Source organism: Platalea leucorodia (assembly GCF_965183815.1).
Source record: "Platalea leucorodia genome assembly, chromosome: 4".
NCBI classification, from domain to species: domain Eukaryota; kingdom Metazoa; phylum Chordata; class Aves; order Pelecaniformes; family Threskiornithidae; genus Platalea; species Platalea leucorodia.
The window spans coordinates 76,772,135-76,782,131 of NC_138826.1; the positions used below are offsets into that span (position 1 = coordinate 76,772,135).

General features: G+C 47.4%; 1 protein-coding gene across 1 annotated transcript in view; it reads left to right on the forward strand.

The window, feature by feature from the left end:
- NTN4 (netrin 4) overlaps positions 1-8,202 on the forward strand; it is a 50,244-nt gene extending 42,042 nt beyond the window's left edge. Inside the window, exons 8-10 of the mRNA XM_082308078.1 lie at positions 917-985; positions 2,810-2,980; positions 6,488-8,202. Of these exons, the coding sequence (XP_082164204.1) occupies positions 917-985; positions 2,810-2,980; positions 6,488-6,624 (377 nt within the window). The 3' untranslated portion in view covers positions 6,625-8,202. The remainder of the gene's footprint in view (positions 1-916; positions 986-2,809; positions 2,981-6,487) is intronic.
- The last annotated feature ends 1,795 nt before the right edge of the window (positions 8,203-9,997 follow it).

Sequence of the window (9,997 nt, forward strand, 5' to 3'; positions counted from 1 at the left end):
TTAGCTGTTGGTAAGGCAAGAGTTGCCTGCCTGAATTTGCAGCCCCAGATCTGAATTTCAAGGCTGAACACTTTCTTTATTTTGTTAATCGTGTTTTAAATGTGTCTTTATATTCACTAGAACTACTACGTGTTGGACAAACCAGCAACATTATTTAGAGGGTGGGTTTTGCCACTTCATGGGCAGGGGATTGGAAATTTCCACATAAAAATTTATTTCCCTGGCACCCACAACAATTTTGGCATCAATTGCAGCTTACGGTGCAATTTGAGATTGCCTAGCATTTCAGCTATGGTTTCAGCTGGGGAAGTGATTTCCCCCCCAGTCTGGAGGAGGCGGGTGCTGTGTGAGGTTGCTGCGAGGCAGTTTGTCCCCACGGCACAGCGTCAAGCCGTCCTCCCTTGCAATCGCTGCATGCAAGCAGGCAAGCGTCATTTCCTCCATTTTCAGAAAGCGGCATGATAAAATCTCAAAGATACAATAATTGAGTTAATTGAGGGGAAAGCTCCATCATTTGTCTGGGCAACTTCATTTTAAACGTAAATAAGTATATCATGTTATTCTTTTTTCTAAGATCACGGAAGTCATTAATCTGCCTTAAGCTCTGCAACATTTCCTTTTAAAATTTTGTCTGGTACATTACAACGTGGAAAATACCACTGGGAAAGACATGCGTGTTGTTTGCATCGCAAGGCAAAATAATAAGGCCTTTGTCTCCCTTCTCTTCAAACTGTAAACAAGGAAAAATTGCCCTTGGACTAAGATTGTATATTCAGCCTGGATCTGAAAATAGGGCTTTTTTTGCATGGGGCTTGTGGACCACATGAAAACCTCTGGTAGCTCCCAGGCTCTACCCATGAAGGCTCCCGTCTTTTAAGTACAATCCACAGCTCTTTGCTTCCTTCTCTTTCCCCAGGTAAATGCGAATGTAAAGAGCAAGTTCTAGGGAATCCCAAGGTCTTCTGCGGGATGAAGTACACCTATGGTGAGTTTCGGGTGAGGTGGCAGGGGCGTAAAGGGAGGTGCTGTGAGGCGGTGCAAGAGTGTAAAGCATGAGAGGTGCTGCTGTGTGCACTGCTCCGCCCCTACAAACCCATGGATTAATTATTCTGGGGGCAGATCTTTGACCTTTCCAAAATGTACAGATATCACGGTGCCAAGTCAAGGTGCGTGAAGCATCTCGCTCTGTTACCCACCTCTCTTGCTACCAAAATACTCTTGTGCCGTAGTCATGGGAAGACAAGAGCTGGAAGGATCCCTAACAGGTTGTCGAGGTCCAAGACAGACTGGAAAGCACTGTTACCAAAAACAGGTCACTAAAACTCTGTCTATAGACCAGGTGCCCCAAGAACGGTCTTGAAATCACTAAATCTGAATTACACTGAATGTAAGGAGGGACAGTGATCACCACACAAACCACTACATGGAGAAAACAACTCCGGCAGCTACTGGGAGCTTCCCCCTGTCAACAAAGTTCAGCTGCTGCAATGGGGTGATGTATATTGTCTACGTGTCTATTGGATTTAAAGAAATGAGAGGAGGCCCTTTGTTTCCCAAGACCTCTCTGGTGTGCGCCAGTGAACCGCCTCCTTCATACCGCAGCAGAGCAAGGAATGCTCTGTGTAGCACTCCCTTCCTTCACAGTCTTCCAGGGGTCTCTTGCACTTGTTTCACCTCACGCTGAAGTTGAAAATGCACGGAGAGATAACCCCTACCTCTGCAGGCTGCGGAGCAACCCACAAAGGGAAGTTCAAGGGGCCGCCAGCTGTTGAAATATAGCCCTGGCTTAACGATATTAGGAAAAAATCTGATTCTGCTTTGCTTTGCTCCCTGGCCACAATAGTGATCATGTTTAATCTTGCAAAAGATAAGAAATAAAAAAAAAAGTCACAAAAACCCCAAGTTCATAAATCTTATCTAAAGTACACTCAGGCTTCCCACCCTTTCATCACTCAACATGCAAAGGTGTCAGCTAAACTGGAGAGACAGATGAATTATGGGGCTCCTCAAGAGCTTCAGGAGGCCATACTGTAGGAGGAGAGGTTTCCCTGAGCTTCGTAATGTGGAGCACCAAATAAAGCACCACCGTACAGTGATACCTGCCACTGTAGGCATCAGTGCAGTCGGGAGGAGGCTCACGCATGGGACCTGAGCCCTGAGCCTCCACTGCACAGGGGCCCAGCAGGTGGGATACCAGGGACACCAGGCAGCAGGGGTGCGCCTGTGGGTATCTGTGAGCTCGAAATACTCCGTGATTTGCCTCAGTCCCCACCAACATCTCAGTCTCCACCACTGCATTTGGATTTGGCAGTTCTGCAAAGCAGGAGGACCGGCAGGACCACCCACCAGGGTGGGATGGGAGCAGTCCCTCACACCCCTGCCTGCTGCCTGGCCTGCCTAGGCCGAGGCAGGCAAAGCCTCCAGGTCCATCCCTAAAAGCAAAACTTTCCACTTGATTTCCAAAAGTGCTAAGGAAGCCAAAGTCTTTGCTGAGCTCCGGGAGAAAATGAGGCCCTCACAAGTTTTGAAAATCAGGTCATTGGACCTCTCCCGCTGCCCATGTGGCAGGTCCAGGGGCTGTGGCCAAACCAACTGGCAACGTTCCTACCCATGGGTACGGGGACGTATGCACTCGCCTGGCGGCTGCGCTGACCCTGGGCTCCCCAGCAAGGAGCATCGGGCTAACTCCACTGTAATGAAGTAATTGTCCTCACTGCTTCACCCAGACACCTGCATTAGACCAAAAAAAAAAAAAGAGAGCACTGTGAATAGTTTACATATTCCCGGTTTTGAATTTGTGTCTTCCCAGTGATCAAGACGAAGATCTTGTCAGCTCATGACAAAGGCTCCCATGCAGAAGTCAATGTGAAGATCAAGAAAGTCTTGAAATCTACAAAGCTGAAGATCCTCCGGGGCAAGAGGACACTCTACCCTGAATCCTGGACTAACAGAGGCTGCACTTGTCCCATCCTCAATCCCGGTAGGTTTGACTCCCCGAGCAGTACATACCCACCATGTTTACACAGATTTCATTCCCACTCCTCTGTCTCCTCATGCAAATGAGCTGAGATTGTATCCCAGTGTTGATTAAATTATTGGCTGTTACATCATTTGGATGCCAACAGTAATCATCTCCATCAAATTTGAATTTTGTAGAGAAAAACTTGTTCTTTCTGTAGACTTTCAAACATATGTTTCTCTTTATGAAGCATAATAACAGTCTTACAGCTTTACCAGTCTCAGTCTGTTCCCAGAAGGAGGGAGGTGCCTATCACGCCACAACTACATGACATATCTTTTCCAAACTAATGCTAATATGAATCCATAAAAACACATTTAAATCTAATTTGAGTCACGACATTGTACTGAAGTTTTAATCTAAACTCATAGGAAGATGTCTCTTTGAAAGTAACACTAATTTGCATCTACAAGATTTGGAAGAGATTCTCTTATGCAGTGAGAGGGGCAGCTTTGGCTTCACAGTTTTTTCTCATCTTCTTTCACTGAAATGGAGTATCTAGTGGTGGCTAAAGAGTGTGTGCAGTCTCCAGTACGGATGAGGAGATGCAAACTCAAGGTTTTCTTCAATTGAGCAAAACTAAGCTCCAGCTGACATACCTTTCTTTACAACGTTGAGATAAACCAACAGTTACCAACTAATTCAGATAAAGGGTTTTCTGTCCATAAGGTGCACACATCACTTGGAAATGACCAACCAAAATGTTGACTTTAGTGCTGAGATGTCCCTTACATGTGCAGCACTAGGAACTTCCTTTGGGTGGAAAGGGCTGTCTGGGAGGCTGGATCACGCAGAAAGGTTATTCATTGATGAGGTGTTTGCAGTCTTCTTTCATCTCCACCGGGGTGACTGCCTTTGGCTTTGAAGGCAAGCTGCCGTGATAGCACAGCTGTAGTCAGGAAGTCTTGTCAGGTGCAAGGGTCGGATGAGTCAGCAGTGTTAGGCAGGACTTTGGTGTTTGAGCACAGTAAGACTTTGGATATTGGTAAAACACCATAAATCTATAATTAAACAGCTACAGATATTTTATTTTTCCATATGCAATGCAAATGCAAACAAGAAAGCCTTAATATGAACCTGGAGGAATGCCATGGAAGCTGTCAGACACTGATCGTGCAGGGCAGCCCCACACCTGACATGCAGCTTTTGCACTAATTTCAGAGGAGCTTCACTGATTTTCCCCAGCAGAGGAAAAGACAGTATTAATCACAGAATCAATGAAGGTTGCTTGGACGTCAGCAGAAGTGTGGAGGTGCAATTGTCTTTAGGGACAATCCAGGCGTCTGACACATCAGGTGTTACCCCCTTGCCGGCTCTCATGATTTACACTACAAAGCTTGGTGTTTTCTTGAAATGCAGCTGCTGGAGTCCCATGAATATAAATTAATCTCAGCTTTCATGTTGGAAAGAAGTTGTGAAGTTTGGTCCTAACAGGAAACTTGAAAACATCAACCGAGTGCATCTTTAAAATTCAATCATTTCAAAGTGGAAAAAAAAGGATCCCAAATATTTTTTAAAATGTCATGATTTTCTTTAGCTACCACATTCATTTCTGGATGGTCAGCAATACTATATTACCAGATTTAACCCTCTATCGGAGTAAGAGCTTATGACCTCCAGATGACCAACAACAGCTGGATAAAAAGCCAAGCTGACGTAAAACGATTTCCTGACATATAGCTATAATGGAAGCTCCAAGCATTTATCAAATCTCCATGGGCTGTTTTCAGATGATAAATGTGCTTAAGTTCCTATGAGAGGATATTCACTACCCTTGCACACCTTCCCCTGTGCACGCACCCAGAGAGGCAGGTTGGACTTCTGGGGGAACACTGAGCTGAAGGTTTAAAGGTCTCAGCTCTCTGCAAGGGAACAGGCGCCCTTTTCCTCCTTGGCTCTGCCAAGCACAGACACAAATAAGCAGAGAGCTGCCTTTCAGCAATGCAGTGCAAAACTCACAGCCTCAAGTCCTGGCTTGCAGCATCTCAGTCATTTGATTCCTTTTATTTTTATGCTTCTATAACGTCTGGTTGAAAATCTAGAAAGCCTGACTGAATCGGCAACCACAGCAATATTTGCTTGCTCTCTGAGGGTGCATGCCACCTTTCTCTCTCAAGGGAGATAGATTTAGGAGCCTTGAAGAGTGATGTTTATAACACCAGGCTTAGACATGGTCAAAATTAATGTCTTGCAAAGGGTGATACTGCCATACACGTATCCAGTGTTTATTCAGCAGAAGAGAGGATGTGTGTGCCCAAAAACTCAGATAAAGTAGATATAACAAATTGTATTGAATTAAAGAAAAACATGCTTGACCTTTAACTAGGGGACACTCTCCCTTTATTCTGAACTACAAAACGAAAACCCAAGAAAATAATGAGTAGACTCCCCACTGTGGCCAGGATGGAGCAGGGTGACCGAGAGCACTTGGGGAGACCCATCACCCCCAGGCTAGTTCGTACCACTGCATGGTACTCCCCAGACCAGTGCGAGGAGGAGCGGGTACAGGGGGAATCTCATGCTTGCTGTACACCAAGCGTGCTGTAGCGGGATGCTGGCCCTGGCAGGGAGCTCCTCCTGCCACAGGAGGAATTATCCTCCTTGTTGTCCTGGTTTATGTCATGTTCGTGGCCCATTTAGGCTGTGGGGATCTGTGGCAGTGTTTCTTTAGCTAATTCAAGCCAAAGGCTTCACCCCGTCCCCCCACTTAGCAGTTATTGCCTGGCTCCAAGCACTCTTTGAGTCATGCCCTGAAAGCCAGGCATGGACCTGGATGCCTGGGGCAAGCCTTGCAGTGGGGCACTATGGGGTAGCGCTCCAGCCCTTTCTGGCACTTTCTGGACACAGGCAAGGCTTCGCCAGATGCTGATGTCGTGTCTCTAAAACATCTGGCAGAGGCAGAAGTTAATGCAGTTCTTTTCAGTGTGACTGCCACCCCCTCAGGCTCTTCTGGGGTGCTCGCGCTGGCAGATCTAGTATTGCCCCTCGGCAGGGTCCAGCATGCCTTTGCCTGCAAGGGGGCACCGGCCATTTTGAGCAAGACACCAGCACTGGGCCATCCTGCGCTGTCATTGCTGGAATGCGCTGAACCGACCGATTTCCAGGCCCAGGTATATTCAGGGAGGGGTGAGGTAGGTGGCTGCCAACTGAAGGTAACAGCAGTTCCCAAACAAGGTGTAAAAACTTGGAGTGCAGTCCCCAGAGTTCAGCTTCCATTTATATTTAGGAGCTAACAAAATCAAAGTTTGTAGACTGCATCTCACTGACAGATGCACCACAGGGGTCGTTTCTCCACAGATGTAGATAGAGGTATGGATATACAGATATATGAGAGAATAAATACATATAAGTATTTCTTCGTATAAGTGCTTTTTTACATGGGACTAGATATCCAGGCTGACTTTGCAGTGTCAATAGGTGTCTTAAGCATAGTGCTGTGCAGCCCCTGACCGCTTTGCTGGTTTGCAGGCTTGGAGTACCTCGTGGCAGGACACGAGGATGTCCGAACGGGCAGACTCATCGTCAACATGAAAAGTTTTGTCCATCAGTGGAAGTCGGCTCTTGGAAGAAAGGTCCTGGAGATTTTGAAAAGAGACTGCAACTAGAGGTGCGCGACTGCCTAGGGCATTTATTTATGCACAAAATGCAACAGCCTTCACAGAGAGAAGACCTCTAGGATGAAAACTGGAAAGTAAGGAAATAGTGCCAAAATGTGTAGCAAGGCGTTCAGAGTTGTAGGCGCTGTCTGATTTAACCCTTCCTGGCCAATGTTCATTCACTTGCCTGTAGCTTCCTTTCCAGGGGCTCACCTGAGCCCAGCTCATCGTTACATTGAGGGAAACGAAAGGAAGGGTGGACGCTTGTCTCGCTCCAGTGCGAAGTTGGAGCAACTCCTATGAAGCCACTGATCGCCCCAGACTAAATTGCCACCCTGGAGACGGAAAGTGTGCCCACAAGCTACAGCTGAGAAGCAAAACACCGCTGCCAGTGCCGCCAGCACTGATGCTGAGTGACTTCCAGAGGCTCCCAGAGGATGCTGTGGGGAAGGTGACGGCCACAGTGGCAGGCAGGCGCTGGCAGCAGCATGGCAGCAACAACTGCTCTTTAGAAACACCCCCTTGGGTTAGGACACAGCACCCATCAAAGAGAATTGGGCACCACGTGCTTTTAACCTGCTCACCCCGCTGAAGGTTTCTCTGCCGGTGCTGGTGAGGCTGGAGCTGCCGGAGTGAATCAAATCCCTCTGCCTTGGCACAAGTGTGGCACGAGGCAGAGGCCAGCTCTCCACCCACCGCACGGCTGCAGAGAAGAGCCAGGTCCAGAGGGTGCAGTGTCTCTGAGCTTTTGTCCTTGAAGTGTTAAAAAACTAACCTAGCCCTAGTGTAAATATTTCATTATATAAAGCACTTTACTACCTGCCACTTCACGGTGTGGGAAGTCTAATTGTGTTGGGGAAAGAAGAGGCTGAAGGTGGCATGTGAAAAAAACTCCCTGAAACAGAAGCACTCCTGAAGACCCCCCCCAGGTGGACGGCGTTAACGGTATAAAGGGAACGGCCAGCCTGCCACTGGCCACTCAGAATGTCTGAGGATACAATCTGAAAGATAAAGTATTTGCACCGAAGTCCCAGCTTCAGACCAGGACTTGGACCCCATGGGCAGGACTCCAGCGAGACTTCGCAAGCAACGTGAGAAGAAGAGACTTTGAGACAACAAATGCAATTGCCAGAGGAGAAAAACTCTGCCTGCAGGAAAAGGAGTGGATGTGGAGAACGGAAAGGACTCACATTCACAAATCACAACCCAGCGATTCGTGGTGGGCCTGGAGTTTATTTTATTTTTTATGTTAGTATTTAAAACTGAACATTTTATTTGTTTTCTTCTGTGTTATTGTTTGCAATATATATGGTCATTATACTTCGTCATTAACACCAGTATGGAATATAGCACAGTTTACTGCAGTTTTCAGCACTAAAATATATCTTTTCTGTAAAGCATCTTTAAACCACATTGCATAGAGTGTATTTTGTTCATGAGTGTGGGGGGAAAGAAAAGGAAGACATATAACACCAGAAAAGTCGCCAGTCTACCAATTTGCTTTACGTATTTTTCTTTCAATATGTCCTGTGGACTCACAAAAAAAATGATACTATTTTGGTAATTTGTTTTTATATTTCACGTATGTAATAAATATATGGTTTCAACATCTTCATCTCCTGTTACTGCTTACGCCACTGGCAACGCAGTCTTCGTGCCTGTACTAGAGAGCACAGCGAAGATGGAGCTGGGTAAGGAGAAGCTGCCATGGGGAATATTTTCCTCTCTGGGGGATAATATTCACCATATGGTAAAAAGCCAAGTAGCATGGATAGCTCACAGAAATCCCATTTTACCTCTATTTTGGGAGGCTTATAAGCTCTTCTCATAAGAAGGGGAATTCTACCTAAATATTTTCAAAGCTGGCCAGACCCTTGCATCCACACAAGCCTGATGGCTAAGCTGCAGAGGAGTTGTTACTCATAAAAAGCAAGCCAGGGGTGGCAGAAATCAGGCTCATTCTCTACATTTGAAACATTCGAAACTGTAAAGGGAAAAAAAAAAAGGCTGTGGGAAACGAGCGCTATGGCAAAAGGTCTATAAAAACATGGCAGAGTGAAGTCAAGCATCAGAAATGAGCAGCCAGGGGGTCGAGGCACAAGCCGCAGCATGGGCAGCACCTCCCCGGGTGGGCAGTTAATCAGTGACTGCTGGGGCACCACGCTGCAGCAGCTCCCATCACCCTGGCGGCCGGAGGAGAGGCAGGGAAAGACTCCTCCTGTGGTGACACTTGGAGACTAAGAGCCTCCAGTATCTCCATTTCGACTTAAAACTTTGCAGTTTTACCTGCTTGACATATTTTTAGTTTACTTTTATTTTAATGCAATTAAAACTACATTTGCAATGGCTAGTTGGTTAATATGGCATCATGAAAGCTGGAGGGTGTGAGCAGAGACGCCCACGGTCCCAGCCTGCTCAAGCACTGCAGGGAAATGGGATGGCTCCAGCGGCGGACGCTGCTTACAGCACCTTGTCTGACCCCAGTCCCAGCCTTGGGTCTTGGCACTGATGGTTTTATGAAGGAAAGGGATTAGCTTCCATAGGGCAAATCTGCCCATGAGAGATTTCTGTGAGGGGATTTTGGCTGGAAGGAGAAATGTCCCTTTACTGTGAGCAGGCAAGCTGGATCCATATGAGATCACCTCACAGTGACAAGATGGCCAGCCAAGCCCTTCTCAGTGAGAAAAGCTTGTTTGGACAATAAGTCTTTGTAGCTGAGTGAGTTCATGGAAGCAGCCTGCCTGGTTTATCTATCTGGTTAATCCCATCTATTGTATGTATAAGAATAGGAAGAATATCTTTCCCTGCCCGCCTTGACCAGTCCTGCTGTGTGACAAAAATCAGTGGCAGGAAAACCAACCCAGTCATAATCAGAGTTGGCAACAGCATCCACAAAAGGGTCTTTTCTTCCAGAAATACACCTCTGGCCTTACAGACAAGAGTTGCTGATGGAGGCAAAGATGGCAATTTCACCAGAGGCCAAGCTGGCCCTTTCTGGACTTGGTGAGAGGAAAGCAGAGGTGGGTGCCAGGGTTTTGGGGACCAAAGTGGTGGCAGTGGCACCAGGAGCTGCAGCGGCTCTGCCCAGAGCATTCCCATGCTGTCCTGATGCCTCATCTGCACCTAAAGAGCAAGTACCTCCCTGCCACTGAAGGAAGCATGGTAGGAAGCATGCAAGGAGGGATGGGGGAGAAGCTGCCTGCAGCCCCGGCCGCATCCTTCCCCACAGCAGCAGCTGGACATAGGGAGACCGGGCAGCCCACAGACCCCAACAGCATGTCCCATCACCTCACAGGAGCTGCTGCTGATGGGGGCCTTCTCCATCCTCGGCACCTCCCAGACCAAGCCCCAGTGAGCTGCAGAAGTGGTGTCCCCTCCTGCC